Below are 19025 nucleotides of genomic sequence, written 5' to 3'. Positions count from 1 at the left end.
AGTCTGCCTGAGAAAAGCGCGAGCAGGGCTGCTGAATGTGGAGGCTCAAAAAAGCAGTTGTTGCTACTGGCAGCAAATAATGATAATTTATCCTTTAACTGAGACCCTTGCGGCTGCACTCAAAAGCGAGAAGCGAATACTCGCCTCCGCTTGAGCTAGACGGCACAAGAGACGGGCACAAAATGGGAGAAGGCGGCCGACAGTCATTGTTATTTGCTCCTGTCAACCTTCCCTTTGCGTTTCCACCGCCGTATTTTACGGGTAAAGGCGCGTACAAAACAACCGCACAACCTTGTTCATATTATTTTTTTTTTCGCTCACGTTTTGACTTTGACGTATATATGTCCAGGAAATTCAGGTGCGCCTCTACCATTCAGCTTGAAACCAGTTAGAAAATGTTTTACGCTTCTCGTGCAAGGATCTCGTTTCTTCGTACGTTTTAAGAGACCTTTTTTTTTGTTTTGTAGATTTAGCCTTCAGTTCCGACCGGCGCCAAATGCAGCCCTGCAAAGCCTTTTCCGACCTTTCTCTGTTATTTTCATTTCATTTTCGCCCGAGCGTTTTTTCTCGGTGCCAGCCTTCACTCCTTTGTCGTGTAGCTCACGCGCTATATACAGCCCCCCCCCCCCCCCTCGTCCCTTGTGTATATGGCAGCGCACAAAGGGTGTGAGAGGGTACGTCTCCTCAACTATAAGACTTCTTATGCCGCATCCCGTGGATTTTCCTAGCAATCGTCGAATTCATTTTCTTTTTCGTTCCCTATTACTTCTTCACTCACGGTTCATATACTCAGACCTCTTGTGTGGCGGCGCTCCGTTCCTCGTACGGCGTTGTTAAAGGTGTCGTCTCTTCTCACAAGGCACGAGCTAAGAAAAGCAGGTATTGGCGTGCTCGTGCAATAAGAGGCCTGTTTAGGGGTTTCGATGAAGTAGTAGTGAACAGGGGAGAAGTTTCGGTCGTACATCTTCGAAGTCCTTCAACATGGACAGCACAAAATGGATGCTTGTGTACGCCTTGATCATATCTGGAACGCTGACAGGTGAGAGGCGTCGCTGTTTTCGCTCTCGCGCCTACTCGATGCGGTTATGCGTGTGATTCGGTTTCGAAAATCTACGCGCGGCTGTTGAAGCTATTCGAAGCACTCTGGTGTAGTAAGCACGGCGAGGTTGGAAGAGTCAGGCGCAGTAATTAGTAACGATTCTTTTCCGATTCATTTCTGTAGCCTCTTGGACTTTGGTCAGTGTTGCCCTTAATAATGAGGCTGGCGAACAGCTCTGTTTGTCGTCTAAAGACATTGATGTAACCACCAATAAAGACAAGTAGTGAAGGAGGAAAATGATTAGTTCGAAAAATAATTTTCACAAAATGCGAGCCAAGGTGTTGCTTCGCTGTTGCAGCAAATTGGCTATTTAACACTTTTTTTTTTGTTTTGAGTCGAATTGCGCTCCTTTTCTTTGAAGCACATGATCTGGGTAGCTTGTGTACACGGAATAAAACTGTGCACTCGTATACAATTAAATTCCTTATTAGACAGCTCCAGATCTTGCTACAGCCACATTGCGTCCTTTCCGTGAGGCGAAATGGTGTTTCTGCAGAGGTAACAAACTTTGGCCGTCGGACGGTAGCAGTCTGTGTTTCTGAAAGTTATAATGCAGATCTCTCAACTTTGCTGGTTCTTGTGGCGAGTTGTGGAGCAGCAAGTAATCTTTTCACAATATTTGTGTATTTTACCATGAAGAGCAAAAGGTCAGGTGCAATCAGGACAAAAAATGTACAACTAAAAAGTATCGGTTTACATGGAATTACATTCAGCAGACTATTAACGCAGGAAGTTCTGTATGTTCATAAGTATTTAAGTAATGTTGGGCTGTTTGGCCAAATTGCACGCACTTCGTTTATTCAATTTCTCTCGCTTTGTAGATTAAGTACACATCGGCTATTCGAGTCTCCTATCCGGAAATACCATTTTGTTTTTGAATGAACTCGTAAACAAGTGTATTTAGTAAGTAATGGCGCATTCTCGTTCATATAACATATTTCACATCTGTACAACAATCGTTTTAGTGTAGTGGAAGGGCCACTCACAGTTATGGTCATTACTTTGATATTAATTATATATGTACTTAAGACCGAGAAATTGACTATTCATTACACTCTCGAGACATAAGTATGCAATAGCCGTATCAAAAGTAAACAGGCTACCTTGACCGCTTTTCGCGCTACCAGGAAAGAATAATGCAGAAAATTATATATATATATATATATATATATATATATATATATATATATATATATATATATATATATATATATATATATATATATATATATATATATATATAATGGAAAGAGCCTGTCCTTTTTTCTAGAATGAGGTTGCATGGTCCGTCTCTCCTTAAGGCGTTGGCGTGTGAACAGATTTTCGGCACAAAAAAACAACAACAAGCAAACTGAGAGACAGAGGAAATAAGGGTGAGGGAAAACCAAGGCAAAAAAATGGCAGTGGTTTAGCTCTGGTAAAACCTGGAGTGACGCGATAGCTACAGCTGGCCGAGTGGAACTCGCTCAGTCGAATTGCAAAGTCATTATTTCGCCGCTCTGTTTCGCTGGGCGTTCCTTCATCTTCGTCGCTGGACGTGATTCACTCTCTCTTCCTCTCCCCGTCTCCACTCCGGCAGCTGCTATGCACCACGTGACCAACCACGTGACCACGTGGCGGCGCCGCCACGCTGAAGGCTCCAAATGCTAGCGTAATGTAGCTATCGCTACAAAACAAAATAGGAGGAAAAGAATTACAAAACAAAATAGGAGGAAAAGAATGAGCCTCGTCTTCCTCCACAAGCGGAGAGGGCGAGCGAAACAGACTGCGGCGGAACAACAGAAGAGATAGGCTGATATCCGGGCACTCCTGTGCCATTAAATAAAGAGGGAGAGAGCGAGAGAGTTCTGTCATCTGGAACTGGATAGGCGGTTAGTCAAAGCAGCCACAACGGCACAGTAGCTGTGCGTGGACAGTGCTTTGCGGCCGTACACGAAAATAAAAATATAGTGTGGGGGCCACATTGAATTGGCGGTCGCGTTAAATTGAAAATTCTTTGTGAGCGCCGGGCTTGCTGGGGAAGAGAAGGGGGTGAAGGGCAATGAAGAGCACCGTGTGAACGAAGCGCTTTCATTCGGCGGGGAGAAAGGGTTGAAAACCAAAAATGCGACTGTCGAGGAACGACCGAGGCACGTCAAACCGGGACTACAAAGAATCAGCATTGGCTCTGCAAAGGGCGGATGGAGGACAGTGCGCCTGTGCTTTCGTTTGTGCTGTCGGGGATTGTTCCTAGCTTATAAATAAAGTACACTCACGTTGCTCCCTTTCCCGGGTATTGTTTATCCCACGCTACAGGATTTTAACTTACCTGAGTCAAATGAGTATTTCTCCTCATTAATATGTTTTTGGAAAAGGGAGGTTGAGTGGGGTAGGACATGAGCGCGGTGGTTAAAAAAAGCGAACTTGTAGAGGGTTAACAGTCTGTCCTAAGAACTGCATTCTGCACAAACTGCAAACGAGGATGTATATAACATTTGACAAATCACAATGAAAGTTGCATTTGATGTTCTATTCAAAGCTTGATGCTGTGCTTGTTGCACAGCTTGGTGTTTGCATACGTTTGCAGACCCGGTATCTACGTTTTTACCAAGGTCGGCACCCGAACCGCAGGTGGTTGTTTGATTATGTGTGTAGTAGAATGTTTTGAATGTTTTAGATCACTTATAAACTACGTGGGGATTAGTATAGTGAAACCATGTAACCTCCGTCTTGAAAAAGGACAGGTTCTGTCCGAAACATCCAATAGAATAAATGTTAAGTTTTTCCACTGCTTTTATTGTCCAGTTCTTGCTGACTTCTGTTAATATATAAACGTGGTGCGCGGCCACGTAACGCAGGTTAGCGTCGCAGGCAAAGGAGGCTGAGAACCGCAGAGCCACCGCCCCGCCAGAGTTTCATATTTCTTCTTCGCGGGCAATGTAGCATGGTTACTTTTGGCAAAAATGACGCGTTACTCGAGTACCAGGGCCAAATGAGCCCCTCGTTAACTTCATGAGGGCTGGAGTGCCCCCTCGATTTCGAACATTTCCGCAAAAAAAATTTAAAACGCTATGCTAGGAAATAGGGCTATGCTCCAGCCAACACCAGAAAAGTTAAATAGCTGAAAAGAGGTCACTTAAACAAAGCAAGGAAGGCGTACACAAGACACGACGGGCGCGGTCCTGTAAGCGCCCATCGTGTCTTGAGTGGGCCTTGATTGCTGCCGTTTAGTCGCGACTGTTTTCGCTCGTTTAACCAGGACAATTTACCAGCTAACTTAGATTGAAATTTTTATCCCATACTTGGGGTGTTTTGCAAGCTTCGTTTTTCGTTTATTTTCTTTCGCCTTTTTATCATTGGTAGCGGCCGCCTGTGACGTCAGGGCTGATGTTTGCTAAGCACTATGAGTCGTGGGCTCCGCTATAGATGCCGGGACTGATCAATAGCAGGAACGGAAATGAATGTGAGGGAAAAGAAAAGCTTAAAAAATAAAGCCTCACACTTACGGTGGACGAGAATACTCCGTATTGGCGTAGAATTTCAAGCACCCATTTTTTTTTTGTAAGAAGGTAATTGAAAGCAAGCTCACCAGTAAGCGTTCTCCACGCGTTCAAAACTGGAAATAAGCATTGCCTACAGCGCTGTCCACGTGCCGACTAAAAAAAAAAAAAAAACTTTCGGCCCGTGGGGCTCGCTCAAACCGTCTCAGCAGCTCAGCTATGTCGTTTTTTCCTGGCAGCCTTCCGACAAGGAGGCCTGCTGTAGATACAGGAGTGAGTCTTCTCGCAGACAGTCGTTTAACGAACAACCATAACCTAGAACGACTTTCAATAGTTAGCAACCCAAAAAAGTTTGTTTGCGTTTCTTAAGTTCATAGATAACAAAGTTACCTTAAAACTTTTAGCAGCGCAAAAAAAAAATAATCATAGGTCGCACAGTGAAACACTCTGCCCCGGGGAAATTTCCTCTTGTGTACGAGCGTGGCTGCGTGGCATGCAAGGAAAACAACTTTTCTCTTGTGCCTAGTACCCCTGCCTCGTGCCCGCGAGAGAACTCTCTAAAGCATGCGTAATTAACATTTGCGTGTGCGGGAGCTCCTCTGTATGCATTTTCGAAGGGCGCGCCCACGTAAAGGGGCACGAGGCTGCGAACGGCTCGATCGGAAGCCTCGATGAAAACAGCCAAAAGCGAAAAAAGAAAAAAAATCCCGAACTCAGGCTCACGTCCATTCGCCGCCTCTTCAGATGAAAGTGGGTTACTAAATTTTCAACCTTCAGGCGAAAAACAGATGAGGCAGTTGTTTTCTTTATGCAGACCTTTTTCCCATTGTTTTTCCACTCGCTGAAGCGATGCTTAACACAGTGGCTGGGCCGCGCTTCGGAAACCTCTTTCCAGGAGGGAATATTTAAGTACTTTTTTTGTGTCGTCCTGCCCTGGATTACCATGTTTCTTTAATCAACAATTAAATATACGGATTTTGGCCGCCTACGCTGCTTAATGCGATCGACGAATCACTCGTAGCAAGCTGTGTCGAAAGGTTTCCATTCATAATATCACGCAGCACCGCGTGTGGTATTTCAAGTTCGAACTTTCGCTTGCTCAGTTGTGTTTGGCGCGTAACGGAAACCAATGTTAAGTTTAAATGGAGTCGAATTTTTCTGCCACAATGGCTTCCTTTTGGTATAAGAGGGATTTAATTAGGTGTTTTCATAAGACTGGCTAATATTCGCGGCGGTACGTCCATCGTGTCGATCGTCACTAAATGATGATTCAGTGACGTCAAAAATAGCAATGAGCGATCACGTAGTGAACGAGGGACATGGCTTGTAGAGAACTCTTGCGCGTAGTGGTCGGCGGCAGGGTCTAGCGATTTGGTTGCTCCCAGGAATACTTGAGGCGAAGCACGCCAGACGGTCGTCGGAGCAGGACAACCCGACAGACCAGCGCCTCAAGAACAAGTGCTGGCTGAAGCCCAACCAGCAGCACTGCAAAGACTACGAGCCGCGGTGGTACTACGACACGACCTACCTGCTCTGCAAGCAGTACCTGTACGGCGGCTGCGGAGGAGAGGATTCCAATGCCTTCAAGTCCCACGAGCAGTGCATGAAAACCTGCGCGTTTGAGGTGAGATGGCAAAAGGAAATTTACTGGCTAAACTAGGCTAAGCCTTAATTAAGCTTGCGGCGAGAGCCGTCATTGGTCCAGCGTAACGAAGGTCTATCGCATCACCCATAATGTAACAGCGGCTGCAGCGCCCCAGGCGTGTAACTCCGCACACCTTCCTGTGGATTAACGGTGGCTGCCGTCATATCGGCCTCTGGTTGTCGCTCTTTTTTCTGGCTTTCCGTGTTTTGCTGCTCTCACCGCACCTTCAGATTCAGTTCTCTGTTCTTCTACTCTTTTCGTTTCAATGCGATTGCATTAAAAACCTCATCGTAAAAATAATGTGCCGTCGGTCACGACATTCGCCTATGGGGAACTTGATCTGAAGTTTGCGGTGCCGATTGCAGCGCCATAACACACTGCCTAGCGAGAAGAGCAAGCACTTTTGGGTAGTACTCTTGGTACTTTTCCGCGCCACCTTCAGGCGCTTATTGGCGTGAGCCTCCGCGCTCTGTCGAAGGCGCACGTGCCGTGCGTCAGCTATCTGGGCTATGACGAGAGAAGCTAGGCAATGAATGCTGTCAGCCAAACCCGGGTATCTAATCGCGCAGAATGTGTTCTCGCGTTTGCAGCAGCCCAAGCGGCTGACAAAAGCAGTTTTGAGTTATCGAATGGAACAATTGCAGTGCCACCTGGGCAGCGCAGGTTCCCCATTGGCTGTCGGGAAGAGATGTCTGCAGAGCGGATAATTCCCATTGGCTTGAGGGGAGTGACGTTACCGGACCTGAGATGGCGTCTCTTTCGGCAAAGACATCAACAGCTTCTAATTTTATCGTATTGCGAAGACATAATGTAATTAGCTGTCCCTGTAATTTTTTTTTCTCCACGACAGCCTCCTTCTCTCCTTTCTCACTTGGCCGCTTGGATTGGCGCCAAAAATTAGAACGAGCTTCAGTTAGACGACGGCTCAGGGTGGGCTGCCTGTAACGCCTCTCGCCTTTAAAAAAACAAAAAAGAGAGAGACAGCGTGGCCAGCACAAGATATTTTAGATGTGCTGTAAAATGCCGTCAAGCATGTTCTCCAGCAGAGCTTAACGCAAATGAAACTGTCAAACCAGCATTGTACATCATGGCAATGATTCTCGCGCTCCATCCTGTCTTCATCGTAACCACCCATAAACCTTTTTATACCCCTTCCACCAGTGTTAAGTAGCAAATAAACCTCTGTCAGTAGCAACTCTGCTCAGTACAGATAAAGTATGAACATGATGTTACTCTGCAGCTTACATGTCTCGCGGCTGCTTATTGAAGATCGCGCTTTCATGGATGCCGTCCGAAAAGGTAAAAAAAATGGCGGTGGTTTAGCTTTGGTTAAACCTGAAGTGACGCGATAGCTACAGCTGGTCGAGTGAAACTTGGTCACGTTACCAACCACGTGACGAACCACATGATCAGCCACGGCGCCACGCCGCCGGCAGCTGCTCCGCACCACGTGACCAACCACGTGTCAGCGTGGCGGCGCAGCCACAGGATGGTGCGCAGCCACAGGGTGGTGGCGCCGTCACAGGGTTGCGCGCCGCCATAGGTTGGCGCCGCCACTCTGAAGGCTCGAAATGTCACCGTAATGTAGCTATCGCTACAAACATTCATTTGGTACACGCTGGCAGTCACTAAGCCTGAGATGTTCCGCAACGCATTGTTTCAATGTGTAGCGCATGACCCCCCCCCCCCCCCCCCGAAATATATTGAAGCTTAGAGGTGCCTGATAACAGTTGAAGTAATATCACCATAGTAGGGGTTTTTTTTAGTTCTCATAACGCATCTGGGTTAGGCTGCGAAAGGCGCTGAAGGTGTGAAGAAGTTCTTGAGGCTAGAGATTTGAAGGCAGGGAATCAAGAGTTGTATCAACTGCTTTTTGCTTGTGGTGAAGGTTTTGGCAACTACAAACATTTTCGTAACTGCAGTTTTATGACTTGTTAATGAATATAGTAGCTTAAATTATTTCTCTGGGTTGTCATGAACGGGCGCTAGAGTCCAGTACTGGCAGGCTTATAGGGTAGATGGTTTGACGCAATTATGGAGTGAAAAAGCTTGGGTACGAGCACTCACAAAAACTATGGAGGGCCCGTTTACTCACTTTCAAGGTCAGTCGTACAGCATTTTTAAGGCGAAAGCCTTTAATGGCTCATACTCGCGGTGACCGTCTGTCCGGTCACGTGACCTCACGGTGTCAGTCCGTTACATCCTAGTTCACGTGACCGTGTCCGTACGTTACATCCTAGGTCATCATAGGTGACCTTGTCACGTGATCACAACCTGTCAACTGGACTGTGAGCAAACTGCCCACTGTGGCGGGTGGTGTGATCCGCTGCTAAGCAACAACTGCGCATGTGCAGCGTGACATCACCGCTCAAATTCAAATCAGTGCAATGAGTCAACAAGTCGCAAACGTTTGGCTTTCGCCTTCCCGTAGTTAAGAGATATCTAAGTGCCTTCAACGAATTTTTTCGCACTTTCTTTCACTCAGTGCTTTCATTTTTACGCCGTGTCTTATTCATGGATGCTGTCAAGTAGCGTTTACTTCAGCAACCAGACAAACGTAACTAACACACACAATTCAATGGCTTTCCTTTTGAAAGGAAGCCTGGGTACAACCGAGGATGGCGTTTGGCTGCTGAAACAATACACGCCAAAAGTGATTGCGTACATGCGACTTGCATCACACAACTTCAATAAATAAATAAATTAATTAATTAATCAATTTGTTAAAGAGGGGATTGATCATGGCTGGACCGATACAACGCCGTGAAATTTCATTAGTTTTCTTGTTTTGCAGAATCCTTGCGTATTTGCCATTGGCATGCATAAATATTGAATATTTGTACTGTGACCATGAATGAGTACAGTGTAGTCATGTCCAAGATTCTATGACAAAAATTTTGAATATTGGAAAACTGTAAATTACTGGTCCATTCTTCCGATATGTGGCAAAATCTTTCTTTTATAGTGTTTCCATCGCTGGCATCAAGTCTGCCATAGATAACCAATGGGGAACGCTGTAACGACAGCAATAGTGCTAATAGCAAACATTTCATGCCTGCCGACGGGAGAACTTATATTATGTTTTTTTAGCCAAATCTCACAATGTATGAACAAATTCTGTTGACAAACTCTTTCCCGTTCAAAAATTCTTTCGTTCAGAAGTTTTGGGCATGTGATTTGTGGTCTTTAGCTTACCTACCCCTTCCTCTTATATACGTACGATCTCATCTCCTACGGAATCCTCGTCGTATTCCAAAGGCCTAGAGAGAGTACAATGTCTTTCACGCCTACTGTTGTCTCCTTATTTCTTCTTTCGCAAAGTCCTGTTTCATCAACGTTCACTGAGGTGACAAATTCAGTAGTCATCGACTTAGAGCTTTTCATCAGTCTGGCGTCAAAACATCGCATAGTAGAAATAAGACTGCATCAGTTTCACGATACGGTTCGTCGTATCATTGTAAAATAGCACTAATTTGGCAAGAGACGGAGGAGCACGAGCATGTTCATCCCGTGTGCATATCACAACATACAGTTACAAGGATCGGCGTTCGATAATGGCGAGAGACATGGCAGCACGCCATTGGAAGTCTGACGTACATACGAACACTATGACTGACTTTAGCCGCGTTGGCGTGGCAATGCACAACGTCTTCAGTTTGACGCACTTCTGGTTACGGCGGTGGCTGCCTTTCAATAGCTATTACTCCTAAAGTAGCAAATGGCATAGGCTCTTGTCGGCGAATGAGACGTGAAACCATTCTGATCAGAGCCAAGGTCATACACTAATACAAGAACGGTAAAGCCTTCATTAGCGTTCGGACTCAACGTTTATGGAATTGGTTTTCTATTTTTATTTTCTCTTACTTTAAATTCTAGGTCCCTGAACATGCAAGGTCTGGTGGCAAAGGCAGCCAACAGCCAGCAAAACACCGTGGCTGAGGCACCAGTTTGACGGCGAATCATGGTTGCGGCGGTAAGCAGAACGAACGAAATAAACATTATTCTTTTTCTTTTTGGCAATGTTTTGATATCACGATTAGAGCGCCTTTCCTTTCCGATGCATGGTCTCCAGCATATTACTTTGCTGGTGGCGCCCCGTATGAGCCAAGCCTAAAATCCCGCACCGGCGCCATCTTGGTCTGTGAGTACGGCGTAGGTGTAGCGGCTACTGCACGGTACTTGTGAACGCTGCCCGGTATAGGGTGGTGTTTTGCAGTGTTCCTAAACTGAGAATATGGCTGGTTTTTCGTATGTGAGCCAACAAACCACATCACCCGAGTAAGAGATCGGCAGTGCTGAATATATCGCGGAAGCGGTTGCAAGCAGCAGTACTTTGCGGCCACAACGGCACCGAATGGCCGAGGTCCACTTGCTACCCAGATGTCTTTTGTACATTCTGTGAAGCACATATTTCGAGTTATGAAATGTAACTGCAATTGCAACTGTGGACATAAGCGCACAGCAAAGGAAACGCATGTGGAGGTACACCGATCGCGTGATGCAGGTGCACTACGGATCACCGCAGTACACCTGCATCGCGCTGTGCGGCCTGTTCCATGTAGGGTGACTACTTCGAGTTAGAAAAGAGCTACCTTCAAATCTCATGAAATGATTTTAAGTTAAGCGTATCATTTGCCGTTGTTTTTTAGGTTTGTCGTCCCGCCTTGTTGGACGTAAAGCTATACGTCGTGCTTTTTACCTCCTGAGCTGGTTTGCCAGCATTGGGCTGCTGATTTGCCTTGCACATTTCGGGGTGCTGAACGTGCGCATATGGGTATTTTTGAATCTCGTTCTGATTGAAGTTGGTGATCGCGCTGGGTGGCAGCCGCGGATAATTTCCCACTTAGGGGACGTTTTTGAGAATCGAGCATCGAGATTAGGTACCGAGGTCAGGTTAAGAATGTTTCACTGTTCTGTGGGAACGATAACTAGTGCCGAGATGTTGCGTGTGTTGTCTTGTCTACAAGGTTATCGCTATATTCACTGCACGATCCTCCTTATTTAATTCCCCCTTTTCTTGATGGCTCATCTCACACACATCAGCTTGGAGTTGACGAATTGGTGGATAGCGTCAGGGAATGGCCAGAAATTTGAAGTGCTCACATTGTGTCCATATTTCTATTTCAACGTACAAACCATGTTTGCGTTCGCGGACTGGCCCAAAATGCGTTGCAGTTTTGGGTGCGCACCGCGATCATACCATTGATAAGCAGGTCAAATCTGACTCAAAGCGAAGTTACATTTACTATGGTATCGAAAACAATGGTATCGAAAACATGGTATCGAAAACAACTTATTAAATAATGAGCGACGTTATAAAAGTAGGAAAATCACTTGCCCTGTGCTTGTATCCCGGGTTCAACATCGGTACCTGGTTTTTTCTTCCATGCGCCTGCCATCCACAAAATGAGTTGAACATATCATAGTGTTCGTATAAATGGTGCGAGTGCGAACACTTTCACGTTTACTTCAAGACATCTATTGGCAATTTAATTCCTGGTCTTCGCGGAAGCGGTGGAGCAGAAACGTGTCTCTACCGCATTGTGACTGTCGTTGCATGTTTCTCGCAAGCGCTTTCGGCGGTCCGCTTTGGATCCTTTGATCATGTATGCAGTCCACGATCAAGCAGCGCTGTCCCGACAACCTTGCAACCGAGAACCTCATTGATAGAGGAATACAAATCTTTTAAACGATAAAAGACTTACGAAAGAGACTTCTCTGCAATACGAAAAGCACGCGACAGCACAGCGCATTCGAGACAGGCGGCAGTGAACCGACGAGAACGGAAACAGCTGTTGACGAGCAATGGATGGGGTTAGAGAGTATTTTCCTCCTTCCCAGCCTGCCTTCAGTAAAAACAAAAGGCGCCCGTGTGCTGTGCAATGTCAGTGCACGGTAAAGATCTCCAGGTGGTCGAAATTATTCCGGAGCCTTCCACTACTTCATTTCTTTCTTCCTTTCTTCTTTCATTCCCACCTTCCTGCCTTCCCTTACGGCGCAGTTGGGGTATGCACCGAGAAGTTACAGATACTGCGCTCTTTGCTTTCCTGACAAACAGATTGACTTTTGGCGGGCTTGTCCCGAGCTACCGTTAAGATTTACCCGCCGCGGTATCTCAGTACTTAGGGCGCTTGGTTGCTTCCACTTTCCACCTTTCCCTCACGGCGTCGTTCAGGTTTCCACCAGAGCTGAAACAGTAACTGCAACTGTCAATTTCTCTTAACCATTTTTCTTTGTAAGAGCTAGGAATGGTCACTGCTTCACCGCATCCGACAGAGTGATGAGGGAGGCCATGTAGCGGCGACACTTCTAACTGACGCACGCACGCACGCACGCACGCACGCACGCAGGAACAAACAGAAATGGAGGACTTTTCACATTACATACGAAGTAAAACAGAGAGTGCAAGGATATTTTTCGGTGACATGGGGCTTCACCTTTTCGAATATATTTAATTGACCTGCCACACGGGCAGTGTGGGTTCTCATCCAGTCAGTGAGCATCAAAATTTTTCGGATAGTACATTCAAATGCGCCGCTGCGACACAGAAAATTTCAATGATGATTGAGTACTGAACATGTAATCCAACAAATGGCTCAAGGCACAGCAACGTGTACCAAAAACACGAAGGAAAGCAGGAAACAACAAGCGCATATTGAAGTGAGTTCAAGTTTTAAATTTTATTTGCTCGGTAAAAGTTATTCATACACCCTCAAAGTTTGGCACAATCGGCGGACAGCGATAGCGGAGCAACGATCGGCGACGATGCGGACTTTGTTTCAGGAGCATTTCTTTTTCACTAGTGAAGCTGCCACAGATGAGTGACCCTGTTCATATCTGCTATCGTTGCAGCCCTTGTGGCGCTCAACGAGGCGAAAACAATCTAAACTAAGGGGCATGGCGCACAGGAAAATTGGCATCGGCTGTCGTTTTGACAAGTGAATAAAAATTAGAATGAAAGCAAAAAATAAAAAAATAAATTTTTATTTCTTGTTTTTATATCTTGCTTTTTAAACGTATAGTGAGTGCGAGGCTGTTCTCAAGAGCTCTGGAGATTCCAGTGGTTATTCACGAGCTTCCTTTGAGTCTGAGTCGGTATCCATCGAGCTTTATCGTCACTGATAATCACTGGGTGGCATCGGTAGATGTTTACTGAGTTCGATGACAGTTGACTTAATGAGCTTTGAAGCTACCCGTGTGAGAGGGCTATAAAATGAATAAAGACCACGCTTTGTAGCAACGTGCAAATCGCCAATAAGAATTAGGTTATGAAGAGCCGTAACTGCTACTCAGCTTTACAGCTCTTCGCAACTCTAGTAAATTTGGTACAGCGGTATTCGCACAGGGCGCAATTGATGAAACTGAAGATTCCAAACAGGCATTCAGCTACTGTATATTGAGTACGAAACACTGCACTGGAATTAACAAAGCTTTTTAGACGAAAACTGTTTATAGAATATGTCCGCCACCCAAACTCTTAGCGCCTTACTTGATGGTGCCCAAAACAGTTTTACAGGTATATTCTAAAACGAAGTTCACATTGAAGCTATTTCAATACAAAAGCCACAAGACAGCGTTTCGTCTTTGCTGGCTACAGTGGACCATGCAAACAAGGACTATGCCTCCTTCCACAGATTCTGCAATGCGCTCCACTTGTAGATGGGTCCGTTCTTGGACAGGCAAATCCATCGAGGCTTTTCCGAGTAATTAGGCATGCATCGCTCCACACGGACCAAGACAGGTTAAGAAAAGTCGCGAGAAATTGTGAACGGGCTATAGTAGTTGTACAGGCAGTACACTGCCCCCAAATTAGTATACGTTGCAGAAGCAGTTGCGACCGCTGAAAACAAAGCAAGGGTCGAAGTCTCAACGCTGCTCGCACGTAAACTCGGTACGTGGCTGTCACACTTCACTTTGGCAAATTTAACAGTCTAGCGTCCGACAGCCAAGGTCTCCGCCAGTCACGGACAACTCCAACAACAACGTTCAGAATCCGGGCTCCGATCTGCAAAAGCCAGCACAGTAGCTTTCGCATCAGTGCCAACAAACGTTGTAAGAGAGAGTGTAGGTGTGAAAAGCATATAGCGAACAAAATCACCTCGTACTCAGAAAGACAAAACTGAAAGAACCTTTAACCAGCCTATTGACGCAAAAACCTTTGCAATGGCGTAGTAAAAGTGAATTCTGTAAACGCCGTGTTTCTCCCTACTGCCCTGATGACAGAAACTGGGAACCCCCACCATTTTTCTATAGTGACTGATTCACACGCACTTCCCTGATGATTGATTCACAGCGATTGTCGTGTATGCTTCATACAACGCTTGTCGTGTTTAATTCTTGTCCCTGTCTTTCACTCCAGCGCAAAATTTACGGGCGGAATATGGTTCTGATTTACTACTTGCACTTACCAGTGTCCTTTTTTTATAGTAACGTTCTAGCTTGTTCATTCTAAATCAAGAGGTTACATCAACCAGATATTTTTACTTCAAGCCTGCAAGGAGTTCTTTGAGGGCTTAAAAAGCAAACCAAGGCAGGGTTCTCGCCTGCAAATAGCGGAAATATCTTCTTTCCTTAACATAGAGCCACGTATTTCACTCCCCGCTATAGACATACAGCAAAAGTTGCGGGAGGTTTCCACTGAAGTCTCGTTTGGCGTCGTATTCAGGAAACAGAGGAGACGCGTGTACTTTAAACTAACCCCACGATGCCTTCGAAGTAAGTTTGTGCTGTTTCTCTTTAGCTTTACGACAAGGAAGGTCGTCAGGCATATCCTTGGCAGTATTTTGCAGCGCGCCCGGCGTGTCGGGAAAGCAAAGGCAACAGGGCTGTTTGCCAATAGTTAGAGGAAACCATCGTCTCCTAAGGTGACTTTTCAAACTGTCAATGGCAAATGAATTTCTTAAGCCTTTTTTTTTTCATACTCGTTTACCGCTGCGATGATTTTCTCAGGTAAACATTAAGTACAGCAGCCAACATGTAGTTGGCATTCGTGGCTGTGACTACGACAAATAATGGCGTAAAGTTGTCTCTGTTTCTTTGCTTCTCAAAAGGAAGACGTGTGTTTCGTTTAACTTAGTAGACAGGAGTGGCACGGGTGCGTGCTGCCTCTCAATTCATTTTTACTGTCGCGCGGCATGGAAGTATACGTTCTGCGTAAAAAACGCTTCAACGGAGAAAGCTCGCTAAAGCTGAATTACTTCTGACGGTCTTCGAATTCAGGCGATATATATACCGAGTACTCCCCTAAAAGCTTTAATTGCACCAGTTTGTGCTGCACTTGTTCTGGCGTCAGTTTCGCCTACAGCAAGCATTTTTTTTTTTGTTTTCATAAGGCTCGGATCAACGACAGTCATCGTTTTTTGAGTATGCCTATTCAGTATGCACAAGATATGTGCTCTTTTTGGTGTTTGTGGAGACTAAGAAGCAAAAGCTATTATATCTTGATTCTGCCAAGCAATGCCCGCATAGTTCACAGAGAGGCGTTCTTTCAGCACCGGTTCTTCAGCCACTAGCGCACACCACGCTTCGTCAGTTCTGTTCTTTTGTTCCTTACCAAGAAAGCACGAAGTACCGTCGTTATTCTGGTAGCGACATTAGTTTATTTGTTCACAAGATACGGCCAAAGAAAATTCGGAGTATAAAAAGCTTGGAATAATTTCGAAGTCCTGAGAAACATCCGGAGTGCAAGAGCTAGTTATAAAATAACTTATGGTAGCAAGCATCTGGGACCATTTCTGTCAAGATTGCATATATTTTTGCTGGACCGCTTTTGTTGAAAAAAAAAAAAGAAACTGGGTTTTGTGTGAAGTATTCGCACAAAAAACATTTCATATTGATGGTCGGCCTCTGACTTCCTCATATACGCATGCAAAGGGGGAGAACAATTGTTATGTCTTCCTTGTTTAATCGGAGCAGAGCTGAGGAACCCTTCGTGTGAGTATGCCCGTCAGCCACTCTCCGGGGTACAATATACAGGAAGGCATCAAGAGCAGAAGTGGAGAGAAAAAAAATCGTGAAGGAATACAACGTTAATTATTTGATAAATTTTTTTACTTATAAAAAATAACTGTGGGCTATGACTCACGCTGCAGAGGGGCGCTCGGTTTATCTTAGATAAAGTGAGTGGTTCTGCAGCCTGCAACAGCTGAGTACACAAGCATTCTTGCATATTTAATACAAAGAAATGTGGATTCATTTTCATTGTTGCTTGGACTGATAGTTGATGCAGATTTTTTATTAAAATAGCTCCTGGTCTCACCGATTCGATAGCCGCTCTAGTGACCGACTACACACAGTCAGTAGCAAGACAAAATGGGCTACAGTAGCCTTACAAAAGTCACACTTTGGTAGCATGAACCTAGGAAACACTCAAAACAGCAGTAAAACAAACACACAACACAAGAAATAAGATAAAAATGACATAGAAAAGCATTTATTTTGGCGCGCTCAGCCTGTTTTTTGGTCAAAACACGCGCGTCGCCTGCGGCAGTGCATTTCGAGCTGGCGCTGCTTTGAGCGTACGAGCCCTAATATCGGCCGCAGGCTCTGCGGCATTGTCCAACAGAGTTGAATCTGTTCGCGTTGCCACCGCATCCGCCGTAGGTGAACGAGAGGCATCTTCCCGATCTACTATCGAAGTAGAAGGCTGGGAAGGCGCCGCGGCAGGGTCCCTGGCTAGGAGGAAGGAAGCACTGGCCTTGAGCATTGGTGCCTGTCAAGGGGCGGAGGGAAAGTTGCGCACACCAGTTCACATCACTTTCTGCGGCATGAGAGCCTTTTCTTAGCTTCGCCGCGCCACGCCTCTATAAAAGGGTTGACACTCTGACCGAACCGCTGATATTATTTGCAGACAGTGTATAAGGGGACTCTATCTGATTTATACGTGGCAGTAGATTCACGTCTACGGTAGGTGTGGACTGCGAAAGAAAGGTCTGCTTATTCCACGGCTGACCACGCCGCTTATAAAAGCGTGATGAGTTCCGTCACACTCATTAGGTACTTATTGTTACTTCTGAGTCGAGTTTCTAATGTATTGCTGATTGAATATGGCCACCGAGTCTCGTATTAGGACGTCAGATGTTTTCTACCGTTGAGATTCTCGTTAACCTTCGACGAATGCGTGTTAAGACAATGATGCATTTCTGCATGGTTTTACAATGAACTCAAGCTAATGTGTTTGTCAAAACTTCCTTGCAGGCCATTTTTTTAAATATCTTTTTAACAAAGGCTATGGTAATCTTTTAAACATACTCTAACCAATAGCGAAACATTTATATGGGCAACTTTCGCCTAAACACAGAACAGATCTGTGCAAGGCTCCTCAATTACTAGAGCAAACAGCTTCCATCGACTCTATGGAAGAAGGAAGTAACAACAAGATCGAGAAAATCGGGTAATACAAACATGTGGAAATCCCTGCCAAACCTATGCATCACCTGATTCGATCTTCACCGTACACCGGGCTTATGCTAATATTCCGGCAATAAACATCCTCCCAGTAGGTGATAGTTGATGATTGTTAATAAGCAATGTTTTCTCAAGATATCTGGCGCTAAGTATGCTATCTATAGCAGATACGAATTAAGAGATTTAGCTACAGATTATTATGAATTGATGTGCAGCATTACTGCAGAAGCCATTAAAAGAAAACGGCTGGAGAAGTGGTTGCACGAAATAGCAGATACGAATTAAGAGATTTAGCTACAGATTATTATGAATTGATGTGCAGCATTACTGCAGAAGCCATTAAAAGAAAACGGCTGGAGAAGCGGTTGCACGAAATAGACATTTTTGTTTTGAAGTACATTATCGGCGTTGCGCAAAATTTTCCAGCTCCGTATTTTCAATATTTCACTAAAATTACCTAAACTACTCAGCGAAAGGTTAATGAAGAGACAATAGCGCTGATTTTATGCCCCCATGGGAGATGGTGCTCTGATGTTTTCATGCATCAGGACTTGGATTAATAACAACTTTCTTCTATCATAAAATTTTAATGCAAAACCTCATCAAGAATATATAATGGCAGTCAGATGCAAAAAGTTAGGGCACAAGTTCATAAATAATTTACGATGTCAGTTTCTTGCAAAAAGTCAATGAAAAAACTTATCAAGTCTTTATGAAGTCAGTCTGATGCAAAAGCCTAACAAATGCTGCCTTTGTGATTAATTTTTGATGATTCGCAACGGTGACACAACAGTGACATTAGAAATACAGTACCCACTTTTGTAAGCAGTTTGTTAAAGACTGACCGCTTATAGGACTCCGGATGCAAATCAATTCGATTTTGAATTATTCGCAGCATATTTCGCAAAGACGACTGGTTTACCTCCGCGGTGATGTTAATAACTGTGCCAGGATGGCACAACGAACACCAGGCGCGTATTCCCCATACGCGGTGCTTCGAGCACGCGCATTGTCTAAAAAAATGTCGTCTTAGCCTGTCGAGTCTTAAATTCCACAGACGCCGCCCGATCTAAGTTAAATTTCTCACAGGCTCACGTTTCCCATCTGCATGACCTTCAGGCTCCTGAAGACTACGCAACGCTATATATTTCGTCCTGCAAACACTACAAGGCACCTACGACAGACAGTGACGCAACATTATAAAAGCATCCATCCCTCTTTTCAACGAGGACACAAAAACGCTATGAAGATAAACAGTGTTCCCTTGAGGTGCACCTAATGCAATAGATAAAGGTAAATAATCAAAGTTGCGCAGACCTACCTGCTACGACAATAGCAAGCAGCAAGACGACGACCACAAGCGAACGAGGCATCTTGCGAACGGGCGGTCCCGGTG

At 45.1% G+C, this 19025-nt stretch overlaps 1 protein-coding gene across 1 annotated transcript; it reads left to right on the top strand.

The window, feature by feature from the left end:
* The first annotated feature begins 758 nt into the window (after window positions 1-758).
* On the top strand, window positions 759-10259 carry LOC144094684 (kunitz-type serine protease inhibitor-like). The gene is made up of 3 exons (XM_077628605.1): window positions 759-1039; window positions 5964-6202; window positions 10100-10259. Exons 1-3 carry the CDS (start codon window positions 982-984, stop codon window positions 10160-10162), a joined length of 360 nt encoding a protein of 119 aa, XP_077484731.1. The 5' UTR covers window positions 759-981; the 3' UTR covers window positions 10163-10259.
* Window positions 10260-19025: the final 8766 nt, after the last annotated feature.

Source organism: Amblyomma americanum, chromosome 6 (genome assembly GCF_052857255.1).
Source record: "Amblyomma americanum isolate KBUSLIRL-KWMA chromosome 6, ASM5285725v1, whole genome shotgun sequence".
Taxonomy (NCBI): Eukaryota; Metazoa; Arthropoda; class Arachnida; order Ixodida; family Ixodidae; genus Amblyomma; species Amblyomma americanum.
This window is presented reverse-complemented; position numbering and strand designations above follow the sequence as displayed.